Source organism: Phocoena phocoena, chromosome 10 (assembly GCF_963924675.1).
Source record: "Phocoena phocoena chromosome 10, mPhoPho1.1, whole genome shotgun sequence".
NCBI lineage: Eukaryota > Metazoa > Chordata > Mammalia > Artiodactyla > Phocoenidae > Phocoena > Phocoena phocoena.
Genome location: NC_089228.1, coordinates 82,432,476 through 82,454,013, shown reverse-complemented (window position 1 = coordinate 82,454,013; position 21,538 = coordinate 82,432,476). Strand labels below are relative to the sequence as shown.

General features: G+C 54.0%; 2 protein-coding genes across 2 annotated transcripts; both read left to right on the top strand.

Moving 5' to 3' along the window:
* The first annotated feature begins 3,814 nt into the window (after window positions 1-3,814).
* On the top strand, window positions 3,815-9,325 carry GTF2H4 (general transcription factor IIH subunit 4). Its single transcript, XM_065885502.1, has 14 exons — window positions 3,815-3,983; window positions 4,621-4,763; window positions 5,019-5,123; window positions 5,433-5,564; window positions 5,834-5,930; window positions 6,026-6,114; window positions 6,328-6,439; window positions 6,589-6,657; window positions 6,847-6,930; window positions 7,175-7,307; window positions 7,485-7,615; window positions 8,262-8,309; window positions 8,483-8,561; window positions 9,031-9,325. The coding sequence occupies exons 2-14, from the start codon at window positions 4,624-4,626 to the stop codon at window positions 9,201-9,203; spliced, it is 1,392 nt and encodes a 463-aa protein (XP_065741574.1). The 5' UTR covers window positions 3,815-3,983; window positions 4,621-4,623; the 3' UTR covers window positions 9,204-9,325.
* A 767-nt stretch (window positions 9,326-10,092) lies between these two features.
* On the top strand, window positions 10,093-21,275 carry VARS2 (valyl-tRNA synthetase 2, mitochondrial). Its single transcript, XM_065885501.1, has 29 exons — window positions 10,093-10,293; window positions 10,426-10,507; window positions 10,624-10,724; window positions 11,016-11,137; window positions 11,506-11,572; window positions 11,665-11,762; window positions 12,301-12,382; window positions 12,553-12,672; window positions 13,130-13,241; window positions 13,953-14,041; window positions 14,752-14,842; window positions 14,982-15,109; window positions 15,227-15,330; window positions 15,518-15,599; window positions 15,917-15,993; window positions 16,074-16,149; window positions 16,439-16,544; window positions 16,762-16,832; window positions 16,961-17,086; window positions 17,310-17,414; window positions 17,568-17,636; window positions 17,761-17,839; window positions 17,960-18,087; window positions 18,220-18,372; window positions 19,166-19,372; window positions 20,073-20,184; window positions 20,330-20,505; window positions 20,688-20,816; window positions 20,925-21,275. The coding sequence occupies exons 1-29, from the start codon at window positions 10,093-10,095 to the stop codon at window positions 21,018-21,020; spliced, it is 3,189 nt and encodes a 1,062-aa protein (XP_065741573.1). The 3' UTR covers window positions 21,021-21,275.
* Window positions 21,276-21,538: the final 263 nt, after the last annotated feature.

Sequence of the window (21,538 nt, the reverse complement as noted above, 5' to 3'; positions counted from 1 at the left end):
TTTACAAAATGAGCCAACTGGGTAATGAGGATGACAATAAAGATACTTTAATCTTCGGTTGTATTGATAGGCCCTTGGGGTTCCAGGTCACAGGTCTGAGTCCTGCTGGAACCTACACAGGTCAGACCACTGTGACCCACAATTTAAGACAAGCACTGACAATAGTTTAGAGGCCAGAACCCAGAATGGTGAACAAAAGAAGCCATGGCAGTGAGCCGAGAACTCCCAAATTTCTGAGCTTAGAACTCTTAAGCTCTAGACCTGCACAACCACCTAGGGTTCATCTGAATTTCAGTCTCAGCATGTTCAAACCTGCTGCTCCTCCATGGTTCTCTGACTCAGTGAATGGCAGCTCAGCTGCGCAAGCCAGAAACCTGGGCATCATCGTTGACACCCCTTCTCCCTTACGCTCACCTCCGAAGTCCAGTCTATCAAGAAGCTCTGTTGCCTTTGATTCCTTATTTCCCTTAAATTCATCATTTCTGTCTCCATCCCCATCGGAGCACACGCCACCTCCATCTTGCTTGGACCACTGCAGTAGTCTCCCAGGATCTGTTTCTGTTCCTCTCTGGTTTGTTTACAGCCCTACAGCCAGTGTGATCTTTAAACACACAAATCTGACCCCACTCCTTTATTCTAAACCCTTTAATGGCTTCCCATTGACCTTAAAATGAACAAAATGTTCTTGGTCAAGTTTGCCCCTCCTCCCGCTTTGTGCACCACTGGCCTTCTTTCAGTCCTTGCTGCCACATGGCATTTATAGCTTGCTGTTCCTCCACCTGGGACATAATTCCCTGCTGTTTTTGCCTTGTTAACTCCTGCTGGTCCTTCAGCAATCTTCCCTGACTTGCCCGACCAGGTCAAATGCCCTTGATGCTCTCTGAGCACGACTCTCTTATTTGTAGGACATACTACAGGTACGAATTTACATGTTTTTTGTTTGGCTGTTTTTTTTTTTTTTTTGCGGTACGCGGGCCTCTCACTGTTGTGGCCTCTCCCGCCGCGGAGCACAGGCTCCGCACGCGCAGGCTCAGCGGCCATGGCCCACGGGCCCAGCCGCTCCACGGCATGTGGGACCTTCCCGGACCGGGGCACGAACCTGCGTCCCCTGCATCGGCAGGCAGACTCTCAACCATTGCGCCACCAGGGAAACCCTGACTGGTTTTTTATAAAATGATGCTGTTTACTGAGCACCCTCTCTGTGCCAGGTACCATACTTATTACATATTGTATCTTATTTAATACAACACAGGAAGTAGTTAAACTTATTGCCATTTCACAGAGAAGAAAACCTCTCTTGTTAGGTTAGCAACATGCCCAAGGCAGCACAGCCGGGAAATGGAGAAGTTGGTGGAAAACAGGCCCGTCAGCTCCTGGCTCTGTTCTTTCTCTCCAGGATGCTACCCGAGGGGAGGAGGGCATAAGCTCTCCATTACCCAACACAGGACGTTTTCAAGCACAGGGTGGATAGCCCTATGTCAGGGAGCTCTTTCCACAATCTCAGCTCCTAGGAGCCCAGGCTGATTTTCTTTCTGAAGACCAGTTCCAGGAACTCAGCCTGCGCTCAGCCTGACATCAGACACCTTGCATCCCTTAGGGCAGGGCTCTCCAAGAGAACTCTGTGATCATGGAAATGGTCTATATCTGCACTGTCCAATAGGTAGCCACTAGCCACATGTAGCTCTTGAGTATTTGAAATGGGGCTAATGTGACCAAGGAACTAAACTGAAAACTTTATTTCAGTTAATTTAAATTTAAATAGCCACAGGTGACTAGCAGCTCCTGTTCTGGACAGTGTAGCCCTAGTTTTCCCTACACTGTAGGGAACTGCAACCAGTCTGCCCAGCTCCCCCTTGCTTGCTCTAGTCAAAATGAAGCATATGGCCTATTTGAGTTTAACACACACATAAAAGCCTCTTTTACAGAGATGGCACTGGATTAGGCATGCCATTTTGTAATCTGCTCTTGTCCCCGTCACGATAGGTGGTACATAGCTCAGGCCAGTGTGCAGACAGTGACCTCCTCTGCAAGCGTTGCCCAGTATTCTACATTGCATTCTACCCACATTTTATCTAACCAGCTCCCAATGATGGACATTTGGACTGTTTCCATTGTTTTCATGCTACAACAACAAACACACTTCAATAAACATCTTTGTATGTATATCTTTGTACCCATGTGGCAGAATTTCAGTATGCTACTTTCCTAATGGGGGAGTTGCTAGGTCAAAGGGTAATTACATTAAAATCACTGGTACATACCGCCAAATTACCCTTAGAAAGGTGTGCCTATGTCAACCCTCCACAAAAATGAGTATGAAAAAAAAATATGAGTATGGTTAAGTGCTCATGTATACTCAAGCCAACAATGAGGTTGTCAATCCTTTTTTTTTTTCTAATTGGACTTTTTATTATTTCTTTAATTTACTTTTCCTTAATTAAGAATGAAGTTGAGAGTTTCTTCATTTGGTTACAAGGCACTTGTATTTCTTCTGTTTATTGCCTGTTATTTCTTTTTTTTTTTTTTTTTTTTTTTTTTTTTTTTGGGGTACGCGGGCCTCACTGTTGTGGCCTCTCCCGTTGTGGATCACAGGCTCCGGACGCGCAGGCTCAGTGGCCACGGCTCACGGGCCCAGCCGCTCCGCGGCATGTGGGATCTTCCCGGACCGGGGCATGAACCTGTGTCCCCTGCATCGGCAGGCGGACTCTCAACCACTGCGCCACCAGGGAAGCCCCTGTTATTTCTTAATATTTCTACTGTGCTGTTTCTTTTTCTTATTGCTTTATAAGAGCTCTTTGTATTTTGTCTATTTTATCAAATATTTCTTCCCAGATTGCAATTTGTCTTTTAACCTTACCCAACGTTTGCCATAAGGAAGCTTTGTCAGTTTTGTGTCATTCATTCTTTGAGGATTTTAAACATTGCTAAAGAGACGGAACAACAAAACAAGCATGGGTGGGCTACAAAGTATAACAAAGTCTTAGTTCTTACCATTTTGATTCCTGGTCACTGGCAAATGAACTTCAACTCCCAGTTCGGGCACTTTCTAGATGTCTGGCCGTTGGCAAATTTCTTAATCTCATTGAGCTTCCGTCTTCTAGTCTGCAAAGTGGGAATAACAAAACTTGCCTTATAGGAATGTGGGGAAACGTGTAGCTCTGGCTTTGGCCGAAGACGTTCCCTTCCCTTACCCCGCAGTAGTTTCATAAATCAAATCAGACCAAACAATTGGTTTCTTTTTAAATCTGCATTTATTAGGATCTTCTAATTAAACGGGAGGTGGGGAGGTGGGTGGAAGCATGGAGGACGTGACAATTAAGATTTATTGAGTACTTACGTGCCGAGGAAGGCGCACTGGATCGAATTAACTCCTAATTCGAGAAAATGCTCTGCAAAGTGCATTATTCCGATTTCACGGGGAGCAACTGAGCTCAAAGAACCCAGTTTCGTGCGTCTCCAAACCCAAGCGCCTCACCACCACGTCTTTTCTGCGCCTCCGCCAGGAAGCTCTCAGGGCATTTCTACTCCCAGCGTCCCCACTCCAGCTCAGGTCGGTTAGATTTGCCGTTGGCCGAGAGGGCGGAGAGCTACGCGGAACAAAGCGGCCCAACCTCTGGTGCCCCGGACTCTCTCAAGTAAAAGCCAGTCTCTCCCCTCTAGGATTCCCCGCGGTGCCTTTTGGGAGTTGTAGTCAGACGCGCTTCAGCTTGCTCCCGGGTGGGGAAAGACAAGACTCCAATTCCCAGTATGCCCTGCGGCGGGCGAGCGCAGCGCCGATTCTTGTCCTCCCTGCTTCTCCACTCCTTCCCTTCTTTTCTGCATCCTCCACTCTGGGCTCCTGTCGGTGAAATCCTTCGTCCCTCTCCCATTTTTTCCTCTCATTTTCCGCCATCCTTTTCCCTATTCCCCGGAGCCAATGAGAGACATTGGCTCCGTTTAAGCGACGAGACTTGGAGTGCACGAGGGAGGATCGACACTGAGTGGTAAAGGGGCTGGGAGAGAAGCGGTGGCGGAGGTATAAGAGGGAGAGAGTTGAATGAGAGGCGAGGACTGGGAGGAAAGTAGGGGACAAGTTAGAAGATCAAGCGGTGTGGGTCAGGCTGAATGGGGTGAAGTAGTCTTGGGGGCGGGAAGAGGAAAGAGGTGGAATTGGATTTGGGAGACATGGAGGGGTAAGGTAGTTATTGCCGTGCCCAGCACGAGAAATGGGGCCAAGAAATAGATGGGAAGAACGGACAGATTTGGAGCTTATAGGCTGCTCAGACCAGGAGAGGTAGAAGGGAGAGAGGGTTGGGCTCCAACAAGTCTCTTTGTCACTGCTTAGGTAAAGATGAGACCAGTCATTGAAATACAAAGTTTGCAAATATGGGACAGTTAACAATTCTGCCATCTAGAAATTTAGAGAAGACTGGAGTTGAGGCCAGCAGTGGGGCGAGGAGGCAGGAAAGAGGAGAGGTTGGTCAGGTTTGGGAGAAACAAGAGGAGATGAGTGACATGAAAAAGGAAACCATAGAAAAGATGCGTTTTTGTGGGGGCCAGTGGCTCTGGAGCCGGAATGAGAAAGGTGAGGGGCAATACTGGCATGGACTGTGGGGGAACGCTAACACTTGCACCTCTCAGGTGATGGAGAGCACCCCTTCCAAGGGTGGACTGAGTCGAGTACACCTACAATGCAGGAACCTGCAGGAATTCCTAGGGAGCCTGAGCCCTGGGGTATTGGACCGATTGTATGGGCACCCTGCCACCTGTCTGGCTGTCTTCAGGTGAGGACACCCTTCATGGCAGGGACCATGGTGGGGAAATGTAATAAGGTCTGCAGACTGGAATAAGTTCTCGTGGGTAGAAGCTTAGCCCTGGTGGGCTTGGAGATTGAAGTGTGCCAAACCAGATGGAGGTAGTGGGGGCAGCAAGACTGGTGAAAGTGTGGGGGGTGAGGTGAGGTGTTTGAGGCCATTGAGAGCAGGGATGCCGTTCTCAGGCAGCTCTGATATTAACAGTTTCCCTCTCCTGCCTTACAGGGAGCTCCCGTCTTTGGCTAAGAACTGGGTGATGCGGATGCTCTTTCTGGAGCAGCCTTTGCCGCAAGCTGCTGTAGCCCTGTGGGTGAAGAAGGAATTCAGCAAGTGAGTGTCTCCGGCATTCTCAGTCAGATACAAATTTCTCAATAGCCAAGTTTCCCAAACTGCTGTTCTTGGGCAAGTTTTGGGAAATTCCGTTTACTGTATTTTGCCTCTTGGAGAGTTCTGAGGTCTGTAAGAAGGCTCTGGTAGGTGTTACAGTAAAGAAATTTGCCTTAAGAAGACACTGATCTTACTCTGTGAAACAGTGTTCCAAAGATCACCAGTTCAGAACAGGCAGAAATGGAAGCCTTTATGGGCCTCCTTCTTTCTGTTCTCCAGACACCCCCCCTCACCTCTCTGCTTCTGTTCCAGAGCTCAGGAGGAAAGCACGGGGCTGCTGAGCGGCCTCCGTATCTGGCACACCCAGCTGCTCCCTGGTGGTCTCCAGGGCCTCATCCTCAACCCCATATTCCGCCAAAACCTCCGCATTGCCCTTCTGGGTGGGTATGTCACACCTTTTCCTAAGCTAGGCAGGGGAAATAGTGATTAAACTGCTCATTAAACTGCTGGAGGGGAAGCTCCTGAGGGGGCCTCTCTGGAAGCTTGTGGGCTCCACTTTGGAAGCTCCTTTAGGAATAAGTTGGACCAGACATAGCTACATGGTGTAGGAAATGTCTCCCACTCATGGCCCCTGGGGACGAAGGTGGAAAAAGGGCAGAAGGGCTGGTGGGGAACACAGGCAGGGTTCCTTACTCTCGACTGTCCTGGCATAGGGGCAAGGCCTGGTCTGATGACACAAGTCAGCTGGGACCAGACAAGCACGCCCGGGATGTCCCCTCACTTGACAAGTATGCCGAGGAGCGATGGGAGGTGAGGACTTGGGACTCTGTGTGTGTCTCTGCTTGTGCTCCTGCTTCCCACTGCCTTTAGAGGCATCCGACTCTCTGTTCTCTTCTGTTCCTCAGGTGGTCCTGCACTTCATGGTGGGATCCCCCAGCGCAGCCGTCAGCCAGGACTTGGCTCAGCTCCTTAGCCAGGCTGGGCTCATGAAGAGGTGAGGAAGCCAGAGGTGCAGCGGCTCTGTTTTGCCATCTGCTTGGGTGCCTGCTAAATTGAGTGTCCACATCGGGTCAGGATTGCAGAGGGTTGACTGTAAAAGGGGAGCTGAGCAGAGTACGGCCAGAGATAAACCCCCAAAATGTGATCACACAGGTGGGATGGTGGCCTTTCTCTGCACACCTCTGCCATGGGCCCTCTCTGTCTCTAGTGCTGAACCTGGAGAGCCGCCCTGCATTACCTCTGCCGGCTTCCAGTTCCTGTTGCTGGACACCCCGGCCCAGCTCTGGTACTTTATGTTACAGTATCTGCAGACAGCACAGGTGAGCAGGTCAGGGGCTGCCTGCCGGCATGCTCTGCTCTTCCCAGGACCCACTGAGAGACTGCTGCCCGTAGACTCTGTTCCCTGATTTTTTCTCCTCATTTCCTCCCTCCCATCCCTCTCCCTTTGTCTCTGCCCATTCCTCCCTAGAGTCGGGGCATGGACCTAGTGGAGATTCTCTCCTTTCTCTTCCAGCTCAGCTTCTCTACTCTGGGCAAGGTAAGCTGGGGGCTTGGGTGGGCAAGATGGGAAAAGAGTAGAGAGATGGGAAAGGGAAATGAGGTTATGGGGCAATACAGTGAAAGATAAGAATGAACAAAGATGGGGAAAGAGGGAGTGAGTGTATGGGGTTGGGAAAGGGAGGATGAGATGTGTTTTGGACCCCAGCTGGCCATCTCTCTTCCCTAGGATTACTCTGTGGAAGGTATGAGTGATTCTCTGTTGAACTTCCTGCAACATCTGCGTGAGTTTGGGCTTGTTTTCCAGAGGAAGGTATGAGCACCCAGATACATGGCTTCTAGGGAAGAGGCAGGGTGGTATGGTGCCTTGGCCTTAAAAAGGAGCGGGGTCTCGGGAGGCAGGAAGCAGTTGCCAGGACTGAATGCTTGGGTCCCTCGGGAGAGAAATTGGGAGTTGAGGTTCTGTGCACTGGAAGGAATCTATAATGTCTGAGGAGGAAGATGAAGGGCAGTGACGCCGGAGAGAGGGCCTATTGCCTTTCCCTTCTCCTTTCCAGAGGAAATCTCGGCGTTACTACCCCACGCGACTGGCCATCAATCTCTCGTCAGGTGTTTCTGGGGCTGGGGGCACTGCACATCAGCCTGGGTTCATTGTCGTGGAAACCAATTACCGGCTGTACGCCTACACGGGTGAGGCTGGACAGAGGGCCCCTGGGAGAGCAGGCTGGGGAGGGGAGTGGGGAAGGGGAAAGGAGGAGGGACTGCCAGTTTCTGGTCATGTAAACTTGGTGGTTTACAGAGTTCTCTGAGGCTTGAGCTCTGGGTGTAGAGGAGTCTCCTAATCCTCTCTTCCTATCCTCGGGTCAGAGTCGGAGCTGCAGATCGCCCTCATTGCCCTTTTCTCTGAGATGCTCTATCGCTTCCCCAACATGGTGGTGGCACAGGTGACCCGGGAGAGTGTGCAGCAGGCCATTGCTAGTGGCATCACAGCCCAACAGGTATTGCCTCTTGGGGAAGGTGCAGGTGGGAAGAAAGGCTGCACCTGGCCTGTGGGGTACAGGGTGGTCACCTCATGGAAGGCTAGCATGGGGTCTGTTACAGTAGGTGGTGGTGAGTTGTCTATGTTTGAGCATCAGGCACACAAGAAATCAAGGCTCTAGGTGTGGGAATAGGTAGACCGTCGAGGGGAAAAGACACGGAAGAAGGACACCACCACTTCCTAGATGCATAGATGGCCTAGTTGTTTCTCTTCTCTGAGTCTCAGTTTCCTCATCTGGAAAATGGAAATAATGAGCGTTCTCACCTCATAGGGCTGTTGGAAAGATTCAGTGAAATAAAGGTAAATAATTTAGCTCAGAGCCTGCCATGCAGTAAGTGCTCAAAATTAATAGTTGTTGTTATTTTAAAGATAAAAAAATGAAAAACAAGACTATGGAAAGGACAGATGTGTCAAAGAAGGAGTAGCAGACATCACCAGTGGGGACAGCACCTGGGGACAACAGCTAAACTGGGATGGGTTGAACTGTTGTCAGGCATGTGCCCATGAGTTTTTAAACAGTTGCTATTCAGTGACATTAGGTGACAGCTTAGCTAGCTTTCCTGCTTTCTTAAGCCCTTGATCCCAGTTCTTGTCTGTTTTTCTAGATCATCCATTTCCTAAGGACAAGGGCCCACCCAGTGATGCTTAAACAGGTACAAACAGGAGACTGGAGGTACAGACAGCTGCTGGAGGCTGACAGCTCTTGGCCTCTGGCGATGAAGTGATGGAAAAGAGAAAGGGGCACCTAAATCTGGGGAATGAGTGGAGGGCTAGGGTTGTCTGGAGTAGTATTCCTGAATCTTACAGCCATCCCTTGCCCCTGCAGACACCTGTGCTGCCCCCCACCATCACGGACCAGATTCGGCTGTGGGAGCTGGAAAGGGACAGACTCCGGTTCACCGAAGGTGAGTGGCTTTTGGCGGTTGATTCTTGGTCATTGGCCAGAGGAAGGACAATTCAGTCTTGATGAACTGAAAAAGCTATTCATGCATTTTATTTTTTGTTTACTGCATGGGCTGGTAAACACATGCACTTTTTATTTTGGGGTGAGTCAGTGGCAGTAATTAAATTGTCTCAAATCAGTGCAATTTAGATTTAGCTAGAAGAGGGAAATTGGGAGGGATAATTCATAGTAATTTCTCTGGTTTTGGTAAGCATTAATGGGTTTTCTTATTGTATTATATTGCTTTCCTGAATATGCCTGGATCACACTAGTGTTAGAGTGAGCCCTGGAGGAGGCAAACATAGAAGATTAGTATTTAAACGTGGTGGATGGCAAGCCCAGACCACTGCCCTGAGGCTGCCACCCAGGGGCTCCGCGCCTCAGTTTCTCACCTCCTCTCTCTCCCCTGTCGCTCCTGATGCGGACCCCAGGCGTCCTGTATAACCAGTTCCTGTCGCAAGTGGACTTTGAGCTGCTGCTGGCCCACGCTCGGGAGCTGGGCGTCCTGGTGTTCGAGAACTCAGCCAAGCGGCTCATGGTGGTGACCCCGGCCGGGCACGGCGACGTCAAGCGCTTCTGGAAGCGGCAGAAGCACAACTCCTGAGAGTGGGGGACCGGACCCGGGAGGGCGGGCCGCGTGGACGCGGGCGCGGCCTCGGAACTCAGGAGTTTTTTTATTCACACGTCGGGACTCTTCTTGTTAAATAAAGTTGTGAAAGTGAACCATGCAGCCCCCGGCGCCTCCCCGAGAGGCTACCCATCTCCGCGAAGAACGCCCTCCTCTCCGTGTCGACAGCCATTGGACCTGGAGGGGAAGGAGGTGGGGCCGAGGCCAGTTACCGCGCATGCGCCCGGGCGGGGACCCGCCTCCCAGCGCCGCGGTGACCGCGAGTCAAGTTCCGGGGTCCCGTTAGCTGGTGCTCCAGCGCCTGCTGTCGCCGCCCTAATCGCCCGCAGCCGCGGGGCGCCCTGGGATAGCGGCGGGCTCACCGGGTGAGCGCGTGGCGGGCCGGCCTTCGGGGAGTGGGAGGTGCTGTAGGGTCAGGACCCACGCGGCGGGACGGGCGGGAAGGCCTGGCACGCGCTGGCTGGGGGCAGTGCGGACGGCCTCTGCGGCAGGCGGACAAGTAATAACCCTGGCGGGACTCCTTGCTGGCTCTCGGGAGAGCAAATGTCCATCATCTGCCAGGATCCCTGAGCCCTTTCTCCTCCTCTGTGTCCGCGGTCACCCCCACGTCGCAGATGAGTAGATTGAGGGCCTGAGAGTCCTACCCTGTCTTGGAAGAGCCCTGTCGACACCATGCAATCTAGTCTTCACAGAGGAGGGGTTGTGACGGATGGGATAGATACTTAAAATAACAGACCAGTGCTTGGAGGGAGGCAGAGACTAAGGAGGAGGATGTGATTTTGGGAGGTGTGACCCTCCCTCACCCCCCTAACTTCCTAGTGTGTTCTCTCTGGAACAGACCTTGGCCCCTTTCCAAGTACTCCAGATGCCTCATTTGCCTTTGGCCTCTTTTCGACCACCACTCTGGGGGTTGAGGCCCTCAAGGGGACTCCCCAGGTCCCATCCCATTTCCACCCATTCAGAGCCCAATGGATCAGCCATCTCCCAGAGGAACCGTGAAGCCAAACAGAAGCGCCTGCGACAGAAGCAGGCGGCGCTGGAGGCTGGAATCGCTCAGAAGAGCAAGGTTAGGGGTCAGACAGCTGGTCCGTGGTTCTCTGAGAAATCTTGGGAGGGAGCTGGAGGAGAGACTGGCTGGATCCAGATACCTGAGGTATATTCGAATTGCATCCTGCTTTCTGGTTCCTCCTCTCCGCAGTCACCTGCCGAATCCAGTAAGGCCTGGACCCCTAAGGAGATAGTGTTGTATGAAATCCCCACGGAACATGGTGAAAAGAAAGGTAACTAGGACACTTGAAGGCCTTTTCCCTCACATTCTGGTTGCCCATTTGGTCTGCTGAAATGCAACCTGGAAACAAAACTCAGGAGTTAGCGGAGCTCTCCTCTTCCTCCATAGATGTCTCCCGGCCCCTGCCTCCTGCATACAGTCCCCAATATGTTGAGGCTGCCTGGTACCCTTGGTGGGTGCGAGAGGGCTTCTTCAAACCAGAATATCAGGTTAGTACCTGGTAGGGAGGGGTGCTAAATGGTCCTCAGGGCAGAATGGCCCATGAGGTTGGTGGGCATGAGTCTGGAGCTCGCAACCAGCCACATTGCAGAGGCTGCCAAAAGCAGGGAGAGCTTGCCTTCTCCCTCTGGTGCCTCCAAGGTGTCCACAGGTTTTCCCCTTCCCTGTTATTTGCCCGACTGTTTTTCCTGCAGTTCTTTCTGCCTTGGAGACACCAGAGTGTGCTATTTCCCCAGGGAACATGCAGCCCTGTCTTGCCCTTTGACTTTCCCTTCCTCTAGGCCAGGTTGCCCCAGGCCACACGGGCGACCTTTTCCATGTGTATCCCACCTCCCAATGTCACGGGCTCCCTGCATATTGGGCATGCGCTGACTGTAGCCATACAGGACGCCCTCGTGCGCTGGTGAGACGGGAATGGGGCTGCTTGAGTTCTTGGAGGGGAAGGAGAAAGTGGGAAGGAGTGAGGATAAACAAACATGTAAGACCAGGGATTCCTGTGAGGGTTTTTCTTTTCTTTTCTTTTTAAAAATATTTTATTTATTTGGTTGCTCCGGGTCTTAGTTGCGGCAGGTGGGCTCCTTAGTTGCGGCTCGCGGGCTCCTTAGTTGCACTTGCCAGCTCCTTAGTTGCGGCACGTGAACTTTTAATTGTGGCATGCATGTGGGATCTAGTTCCCTGACCAGGGATCGAACCCCGGCCCCCTGCATTGGGAGCGCAGAGTCTTAACCACTGTGCCACCAGGGAAGTCCCATGACGGTATTTCTTTTGCAGGCACCGGATGCGTGGGGATCAGGTGCTGTGGGTCCCTGGATCAGATCATGCAGGGATTGCTACTCAAGTATGTCTTTCGCCACTTTTCCTTTTCTTGGGTGAGAGAGTTCTTCCCCCAAAGCAACGTGATTCTCTGTTTGCCCTCTCATCTTGCTGTAGGCTGTGGTGGAGAAACAGCTGTGGAAGGAGCGAGGAGTGAGGAGACACGAGCTGAGCCGGGAAGACTTCCTTAGGGAGGTGTGGAAGTGGAAGGAGGAGTGAGTATGGTGGGCAGGACTGGAGGGGCCGAGACAGCAGGTTTGGGTCCTTGCTTCCCAGCCCCTCTCTCCTAACATGTAGTCCAGGCTTTTTCCATTCATTCCTAACTTCCTGTGGTGACTTAAGCTCTGAAGCCCCTTAGCATTTGGTGGGGTCTCCAAGCTTTGTGTATATGTGTGTGTGTGTGTGTGTATTGTATACGTTAAAATGTAGATACTTGTGTATATGTACGTATATATATGTGTGTATATATGTATGTTTTTCCCTCTATTTATCCCATTTTCCCTTGCTTAGATTTCATCATCTCTCCTCAGCCATTCCCACTTTCCATCCCCCTGAAATTACCCTCTTCCTTCCAGGTCTGTTAACATGTGCCATCTTCTCTGTAAAGCTTCTTTGGGTTTCTCACAAATCGGCTGCCCCTTCCCCTGTTACTGTAGAACTTTATGCTTCTTTCAGTGTCGTGGAAGGCCCCATACTGGGTTTGTCTGTGTCCATTAGCTTCTAGAGGCTAAACCAATGTCATACTCACTCCAGGAAAGGTGGAGAGATATGTGAGCAGCTCCGAGTGCTGGGGGCCTCCCTGGACTGGGACCGAGAGTGTTTTACCATGGATGCCGTGAGTGTTCCGTGCCGTGGTCCCTGTGGGTGTCGGGGAGGTGTTTAGAGCTCTATGCAGGGAGGCGGGTTGCTGTGTGTGGTGGGGTAGCAGGGTGGGATGCCTGGGTCCCTGAGTGGGGTGATGGGCTGAGAAGAGGCAGTTGGATGTGGACACTCAGATCATTCTAGGGCTCCTCAGTGGCTGTGACAGAAGCTTTCGTGCGGCTCTACAAGGCTGGGTTGTTGTACCGGAGCCGGCAGCTTGTCAACTGGTCGTGTGCATTACGCTCTGCCATCTCGGATATTGAGGTGAGGCAGAGAAGGAGAGGCGGGTTTGTGAGAGCTCTGAGGCAGGGGGAGAGCTTGGACTTTGGAGCCAGACTTCCTGGATTCTCATCTGAGTCTGGCCACCTCCCAGCTGTGTGGCTCCTGGCAGGCTGTTAGCTTCTGTCAGCCTCAGTTTCCTCAGTCTGTAAATTAGGGGTGATGGAAATGCCTGTGTCATGGGGGTGTTGTGAGAATTCAGTGAGAACTCCTGGAAGGTGCTCGGCACAACACCTGTGCGTGGTTTAAGTGCTTGGTGAATATTTTCTGTAACTGTGGCTGCACAAGGATTAGGTGAGGGAAGGGAGGTGGCTCCTGAATCCTCCGAGTGGCTTTTAGATGGGTTGCAGGGAGGCGGGGCCGTGGATGAATGGAGGTGGGAAGCCGGGTGCAAGCCTTGCAGAAAGGCTGCTCTCTGACCCTGCTTTTTCCATGCCTCCAGGTGGAGAGCCGGCCCCTCCCTGGCTGCACGGAGCTTCAGTTGCCTGACTCCCCCACCCCTGTGTCTTTTGGCCTCCTCTTTTCCGTGGCCTTCCCCGTGGATGGAGAGCCTGGTGAGGGTAGTCCTCGGAAAGGTCACGCACTTGCCTCTGCTTCCCGTTTTCTCAAGCCCATGTCGGGCTGATGGAGGGAACCCACCAGCCTGTCTCGCACATGACATAAGGAACCTTGGTAGTGTTGCGTCCTCATGGGCACTCACCCTGGGTATCCTGGGCCATGTAAGAAAAGTGCACGTGGTCACTGCCCTGTGGGAGCTTAGCATAATTCTGCAGGAGGCTGCTACCCCCAGAAGAGACAAAAGATCGGTTCTGAAGTGTGGTTTGAACAATAACTGTTCCCAAGAGTTTGGAGAAGGGGAAGATAGATGAGCTGGAATAGTCAGAGGAGGTTTCTTGTAGGAGGGGCTGCTGCTTGCCCCAAAGAATGCACAGTATTTATGATCAGGGCACCGAGAACTCCCAGTGTCCTCTGTGTACCCAGCAAGGATTCTAGTTGTATTTATTAACATTCTGTCCTTGTCTCGCAAGCAAGTTATTGAGGAATTCCGCAGCACCTGACACCCCCTCAGGCCTCTGGTCATTAGCTTGGGGGAAACCTCAGGCTCCCGTAGACACTGGTCCTAGTTTTCTCTAGTTACTCCTGGGGGCCTGCTCAACTTTGACCATCCCTGTCCCCTCCCTTTGCCAGTTCTCCTGGCTTTAGCTTTGTCAGGAGTGTGGGGTGAGGGCGAGGACCAACTTGAAGTGCTTGAATTTTGTCTTCAGATGCAGAGGTTGTGGTAGGAACCACGAGGCCAGAGACGTTGCCTGGAGACGTGGCTGTGGCCGTCCATCCCGATGACTCCCGATACACAGTAATACACAGCGCGCGCTCTGCCACGTGGCCTTCCCACCCCCATCCTCTTCCCTTCCTTTTATTTTTTTTTTGCTGTACGCGGGCCTCTCACTGTTGTGGCCTCTCCCGTTGTGGAGCACGGGCTCCGGATGCGCAGGCTCAGCGGCCATGGCTCACGGGTGCAGCCGCTCCGCGGCATGTGGGATCTTCCTGGACCGGGGCACGAAGCCGTGTCCCCTGCATTGGCAGGCGGACTCTCAACCACTGCACCACCGGGGAAGCCCTTCCCTTCCTTTTAGAATGGCAGCTCCTCCTCCCCACTTTCTCTTCCTTTTCCTAAAATTTCCCTTATCTCAGTTCTCCAGTGGCTCTGAGTCTATTCCCTTCTCTTCCTAATGTTACACTTCAGCTCAGGGGCTGACAAACTATGGCCCGTGGGCCAGATCCACCTGCTGCCTGTTTTTGTACGAGCCACCCTCGTTCCCTGTGTATTGTCTGCACCTACATCATGTATTATCTAACTCGGCCATGGTGGTGGAGTGGAGTTGTTGTACAGAGACTAAATTTGCCTCTTGGCCTGTAAAGCTTAAAATATTTATACTCTGGCCCCTTAAGAAAAAGTTTACGGAGCCCTGCTCTGGGGCTCGTATTCCCAGGGTTCTCATGCCCACCCCAGACCCTTCCATCCCACACACGTGCCTGTCCTTGATCCCTCTCCCTTCCTTTCAGCATCTACATGGACGACAACTTCGTCATCCCTTGACGGGGCAGCTTCTCCCCCTTATCACAGACTGTGCTGTTCAGCCACACCTGGGCACAGGTGAGTGGGGGCAGGGGAGAGAGAGGAAGTCAGGGCTCCTGGGGGACAGGAGGGAGGGATAGGGTAGCGTGGGCGATGACGATACATCTGGAAAAGCCAAGGTCAGGGTTCAGTGCTTACATCAGTTCTGCTCCCCTAGGGGCAGTGAAGGTGACTCCCGCTCACAGCCCTGCTGATGCTGAGCTGGGGGCCCGACATGGCTTGAGCCCCCTGAGTGTCATTGCGGAGGATGGAACCATGACCTCCCTCTGCGGGGACTGGCTGCAGGTAGTACCAGCTCAGTGATACCCCGTTCTTTGGGGGCACCCTCTGCCCCATTTCCCCTCTCCCACTTTCTTGTTTTCCTAGCAGCCTTTAAGCTTTCCTGTTGCTGCTTTTCCCCAGGGTCTTCACCGATTTGTGGCCCGGGAAAAGATTCTGTCAGCACTGAGGGAACGGGGCCTGTTCCGGGGATTCCAGGACCACCCTATGGTGCTGCCCATTTGCAGGTAACCCCATTTTCACTCCTTTCCGTAGGGACCACCCCCAGATGGGAATGGATGAAGCTTAAGAGTGACCACAGGGTGAGCTGTGCACCCCTTATGCTAGAATACGAGCTCTGTGTCAGTGTTGTTTGCTGCTGTATCCTCAGCGCTTGAGGGCCTGGCACGTAGTCGAGTCCTGTGTCCCTTTCAGCCGTTCCGGGGATGTGGTAGAATACCTACCGAAGAGCCAGTGGTTTGTCTGCTGCCGGGAAATGGGGGACAGAGCTGCCAAGGTGAGGCTGCAGTGTGAGGAGGGCCTGGGGCCTGGGCTGGGGGACTCCCTGAGCAGTGGAATGAAGAAACAGGGAGGCTGGGGGCCCTTCTGCCCCACAGACCTCTCTAGCTGTGCTGTTGAGAGGAGAGCTGTGGGGATGGAGGCCTGGTGCCCAGAAGGGGCTGGCTGGCGTCCTCACTCAAGCCCAGAATCTTCTCAGGAGGCTTGGGAGGTTCTTCCTGAGTTTTAGAACCACTTCAGAGACCACTTGTCCCATTCTTGGGGGGTTGAGGGGTGCAGGTAGGGAAGCACCGTCTAAAGGTCCTTTCCCTCCAGGCTGTGGAGTCAGGGGCCCTGGAGCTCAGTCCCTCCTTCCACCAGAAGAACTGGCAGCACTGGTTTTCCCACACTGGGTAAGGAGAAGGGGGGCTCTCAGGAGATGGGGAGGGGGCCCACTGGTTATGCTAGGAAATCACTCGTGTCCTCCCGGCAGGGACTGGTGTGTCTCCCGGCAGCTGTGGTGGGGTCATCAGATTCCAGCCTACCTGGTTGTAGAGGAGCACACACAGGTTGGTAGGAAGAAGTGGAGGGGAGGGCTGGGTGTGGCTGAAAGAGCCTTAGCACAGGAGTCCAAGGACTTCCAGTGCCCGTCCCAGCTCTCTGCCTTTGCTGTGCTTTCTGGTCTTGGTCATGTAAACATCTGTTGTGTGATCAGAGCTCCTGAGCTGGCGATTCTTCATCTCACCACCAGAGGGTGCCGGCCATTCTCAGACCACCTGAGAACATGAAAACTCAGTGGTGTTTCACACCCGTCAGGTGCTGGTCTTCCTCACTCTTCCCTACCCCTTACTTCTGCAGGGCGACGCGAAGGACTGTTGGGTGGTCGGGCGGACAGAGGCTGAGGCCAGAGAAGTAGCTGCAGAATTGACAGGGAGACCAGGGGCGGAGCTGACCCTGGAGAGGGGTGGGTACCGGAGCTGGGGAGGGCAGGGGAGGGCGTCTGGGTACTGAGGGAACAGGTACTGAGGTAGAGAAGGTAGGGTCGGGAAAGCTGGGAATGGGGCAGAGGGCTCGACCCCTGGTCTCTGTGGGTGGGGCTTGGGCTGGAAAGGTGGGTAGCAGTGGGCTGAGGTTCTGAAGCTGAGGTTCCAATTGTTCCCATTCCCCATTCTGTTTCCCAGACCCCGATGTCCTGGATACCTGGTTCTCCTCGGCTCTTTTCCCCTTTTCTGCCCTGGGCTGGCCCCAAGAGGTGAGGTGGGTTGAGAGGAAGAGAGTGAAGGTGGGGATGAGGAAGTGGGCCCCAGGGCCCCCAGAGAGTCTCGAGAAGAGCTGGAGGCCCTGGGCTTAGGCCTCTCACTGCTTATCTTTTTCTCCTAGACCCCAGACCTGGCTCGTTTCTACCCCCTGTCACTTTTGGAAACGGGTGGTGACCTCTTGCTGTTCTGGGTGGGCCGCATGGTCATGTTGGGGACCCAGCTCACAGGGCAGCTCCCCTTCAGCAAGGTAACGGCCCGGCCCTTTGGTGCCCTGCCCCTCTCTGTGACTCCCCAGTCTTCCCCAAGTCTTGTTGTCCATTCTAACCCCTAATGTGGGGTTTTCTGTGTTCCCAGTTCCTTCGTCCTGATTTACTTCCCAGCCTGACCCCTAAAGCCTGGAGGACAGCCAGGGGATCCTCCAGGGGAAAGTTCTCCAGGCCCCCCTCTGCTGACCCCCTCCATGCCCCCAGGTGTTGCTGCACTCCATGGTTCGGGACAGGCAGGGCCGGAAGATGAGCAAGTCGCTGGGGAATGTGCTGGACCCACGGGACATCATCAATGGGGTGGAGCTGCAGGTCAGGATGAAGGGCCCGAAGAGGGATGGGGTTTTCAGGAGAGAGGAAGGCAGGGGAGGGGCCGGCAGGGTGGGCTGGAGCTGGGAGGGTCAGTAGGCGGGACCCTTGTAGGGGCAGGGTCTTCCACTGAGGCCAATGAATTACCCACCCCAGGTGCTGCAGGAGAAGCTGAGGGATGGGAACTTGGACCCCGCAGAGCTGGTGATCGCGGCCTCAGCACAGGTGAATCGCCAGTGTCTGACCCATCCCAGCCTCTAGCTCATGGTCACCGGTTTTCTCTGCAACCCAGCTTCTGGCCCTGCAGCCTCATAGGCAGCTGCCACCCCTCTTCTCTTTCTGGTTGCAGAGAAAGGACTTCCCTCGTGGGATCCCCGAGTGTGGGACAGATGCCCTGAGATTCGCCCTGTGCTCCCACGGGGCCCTGGGTAAGCCCGGGTGAGGGCAGCCGGCGGCAGCCCCTGTGCAGAGGGGCAGGGCGGGGCAGGGCCGAGGACTCCCCGTGCAGCCACCACCAGTGCATGCTCCCTCCTGTCTCTCCCTCCCAGGGGGCGACTTGCACCTGTCTGTCTCTGAGGTCCTGAGCTTCAGACATTTCTGCAATAAGATCTGGAATGCCCTGCGCTTTATCCTGAATGCTCTTGGGGAGAAATTCATACCCCAGCCTGCAGAGGAGGTAAGAGAGAAAGAAGGGGTGCTTGGGAACTGGGTAGTCCGACATCTGAGGCTTGATGGAGGCGTCTAGAAGGAGAATAGGCAGCGGAGTGGGAGTCAAGCTGTCCCACCCTGAAGCCCCTTCTGCCCGCAGCTGTCCCCCGCCTCCCCCATGGATGCCTGGATCCTCAGCTGCCTGGCCCGCACTGCCCGGGACTGCGAGCGGGGCTTCCTCACCTGCGAGCTCGCGCTCGTCACCCACGCCCTGCACCACTTCTGGCTTCACAACCTCTGTGACGTCTACTTGGTGAGTGAGGCGAGGGCACTCTCCCTGCAGACCTGCTTCCTGTGCCCTGGCGGGGGGCTCTGAACTGGGTTCCTAATTCTTCCCCCCAGACAGGAAGACAGATGAGATGGGGAAATCCTAATTCCCCTCTTCCCTGGGACTGGCCCGGGTGCTGTTCCCTGCCTGTCACCAGAAGAGAGAGGAGGAGGAGGGGAGATTTCTAGAAAACCAAGTCTGACAAAGCAGGATTGGGAGGCAGATGGAGATTTTTTTTAGTCCCTGTGATTGCTGAGTTTGGACCCCGGGCAGGCTGGGAGCTGGGAGCAGACAGGCAGGAAGAGTAGGGGTCTTTAGACCAAGGGCTTCTCTCAGAGGGAGGGCTTGTTAACCACGGAGTGTCAGTCCCACCCCCAGAGCAGCTCAGCCAGCAGGTTGGGGGATGGCTGGCAAGAATGTTCATTTCTTGTCCCAGGTGATGCTGACACTGATGGCCCAGGACCACTCCCCTAGATTTCTGTTTCTCAACTTTTTAAAAAATTTCTGTCTCTTTTTGATGAAAAAAACCTCAGTGCTTTTCATCCTAAACGACACAAACCTCCCTAACAATTTTATTCCCCACCCATCCCTGAGAGTCGCTGCCCTAGATTTCCCGTTGTCACACGCTCCACACTGTGTCCAGGGACAGTTGATGGTCTCAGAGATGCTGAGTGCTCCTGCCCGTGTTTACCCGCAGCATCCCCACTGATAGGGCGGGGAGCACGTGGAGCAAGGACATGGCCGTGGACGGCCCCTGACCCCTTGGCCTCCTCCCTAGGAGGCTGTGAAGCCAGTGCTGTTGCACTTGCCCCGCCCCCCGGGGCCTCTTCAGGTCCTGTTCTCCTGCGCTGACATCGGTCTCCGCCTCCTCGCCCCGCTGATGCCCTTCCTGGCTGAAGAGCTCTGGCAGAGGCTGCCCCCTAGGCCTGGTGGCGCCCCTGCCCCCAGCATCTGTGTTGCCCCCTACCCCAGTGCCCTCAGCTTGGTGAGTCACGTCCATAGAGTCTTGGAGTGGGACTTCTGGTCAAGGCTTGGGGAGCAGTCTTCTAGAAGGGCTTGCTGCTGTGGGGTCGTTGATAGTGGTGGTCTGTATTTTGCCGTGGAGTCTTTGGGAGGATGGATTGTTCCTGTAGGGCTGGGATAACTCCAGGGTGTTGGGGGCAGTATTAGCAAGTGGTTAGAGTAGGATGTTGTCACCAGACTGACACTAGCCGTGTGACCGTGTATCGGTTCGTAATAGTACATGTCATGGTTGTGATGAAATTAGTTGTTAGTGATAGGATATCCCAAAAATCTTAGTGCAGTGTTAAGCTTTAATAACTTGAGAAGGATAAAATGCTACAAACTCACCCAAAAAGTAATTCTAAAGTTTAACTCAATTTCTTTTTTACTTACTTGGTTTTGTGAGTTTTGAATAATACCTTTTAAAGTCTGATTTTTGGTTGTTTGTCATCTCCAGTCAGAGCAACTAAACAGACATTAACCAGCGATCATCTAAGACCTTCTTAGATGACACCTCGGTTTTTGCCATGTTCCGTTCCTTGAGGTGGTGAATTACGTGTGTGGTGGAGAGAGCAGATCGTTGCTCTAAGGAGATAGGGGTGGGCGGGTGGAGATTAGAGCCAGGAGAGTTGAGACCGAGTCCCCCAGGTGCCTGCTTACCCACTCTGGGTGCCCATCTCCAGGAGCACTGGCACCAGCCCGAGCTGGAGCGGCACTTCTCCCGGGTACAGGAGGCTGTGCAGGCGCTGAGGGCTCTCCGCGCCACATACCAGCTCACCAAGGCCCGGCCCCGAGGTGAGGCGGGCCCTGGGCTCCTGAGTCTCTGCAGACAGGAGGGGCTGGTGGGGAAGAGGGGGAGCCTGGAGGACAGAGCCCAGAGTTGGGAGGTGCAGGATGAGGAGCTGCTCTCTTGACCCTGACAGTTTCCTTTCCTCCCCAGTGCTGCTGCAGAGCTCAGAGCCAGGAGAGCAGGGCCTCTTTGAGGCCTTCCTGGAGCCCTTGGGCACCCTGGGCCACTGTGGGGCCGTGGGTCTTCTACCCCCAGCTGCAGCAGCTCCCTCGGGCTGGGCCCAGGCCTCTCTCAGTGACACCGTTCAGGTCTACATGGAGCTGCAGGTGACCAGAGGAGGCTAGAGGAGGGAGGGGTGGGGTTGAAAAGGATGTTGGGAGGAAGGTAAGGGGTGGCTTCTATTAAAGTGAGGCGGGGGTGGGGGGAAGTGAGGAGGGATCTTGGAATGGGGGGAAGGGCATGCTGGGTGGACTGTAGATGTCTGAGCCTTCTCTCTGTTCTTCCACAGGGCCTGGTGGACCCCCAGACCCACCTACCTCGGCTAGCTGCCCGGAGACACAAGTTGCAGAAGCAGCTTGATGGCCTCATAGCCCGGACCCCGTCAGAGGGAGAGGCGGAGACTCAGAGGCAGCAGAGGGTGAGTCTGGGGCAGGCCGCCCAGGATGCCTGACTCCCTAAGGGAATATGGGCTGGGCGGAGGGGGGAGGCTATACCTCGATCCTCACCTACTTCTCTCCTTGCCCAGCTTTCTTCCCTCCAGTTGGAACTGTCAAAACTGGACAAGGCGGCCTCTCACCTCCGGCACTTGATGGATGTGTCTCCCAGCCCTGGGGAGCTTTGAGCTCTAACCACCCCTGCTAGCTTTCCTCCCTCCCAGACCCACCTTTGAGGACAGATTCGGCAGCTGTCGTCGTGCCGTGGAGCCTCAGAGACCATGTGGTCCAGTTCCCTCCTTCGTCAATGAGGAAACAGACTGGTTTGGTCAGAGTGACTGGGTGTCCTCGAGACGCTCACGTTTTTGCCCCAGCCTCCGTCCTATGCAGTCCCACCTGGAAGTTTAGGAATGAGGAAATTCAGATAAACTAAAAAACCCAAACATGTCTGCTTGTGGTCCTTTTGTCCCTCTTTCCCCCAGCGGTGACTTTCTGCCTCTTGGTTGTTCCCTGACACTTTGGTCTGGGAGAGAGGCGGGTGGCCTCTTAGTGCTGGGTTCTGGGCCACAGTGGGAGTGTGGGTGCTGGGCGGGGCTCCCTCATTGGAGGAAGGAGGAGCTCTCGGTAGGGCCTGGGAACAGTGACCTGGCTTTCACCTACTTCCTGCACTTACTGACAATGGCCCGACTTCTGCAGGCCCTTCCTC

Coding starts and splice junctions, on each gene's coding strand:
- GTF2H4 (XM_065885502.1), top strand. CDS start 4,624: ATGGAGAGCACCCCTTCCAAGGGTGGACTGAGTCGAGTACACCTACAA. Junction 6,440..6,588: donor AGTATCTGCAGACAGCACAG/GTGAGCAGGTCA, acceptor ATTCCTCCCTAG/AGTCGGGGCATGGACCTAGT. Junction 6,658..6,846: donor GCTTCTCTACTCTGGGCAAG/GTAAGCTGGGGG, acceptor TCTCTTCCCTAG/GATTACTCTGTGGAAGGTAT.
- VARS2 (XM_065885501.1), top strand. CDS start 10,093: ATGCCTCATTTGCCTTTGGCCTCTTTTCGACCACCACTCTGGGGGTTG. Junction 15,331..15,517: donor ATGGTGCTGCCCATTTGCAG/GTAACCCCATTT, acceptor TGTCCCTTTCAG/CCGTTCCGGGGATGTGGTAG. Junction 19,373..20,072: donor ACCCCAGTGCCCTCAGCTTG/GTGAGTCACGTC, acceptor GCCCATCTCCAG/GAGCACTGGCACCAGCCCGA.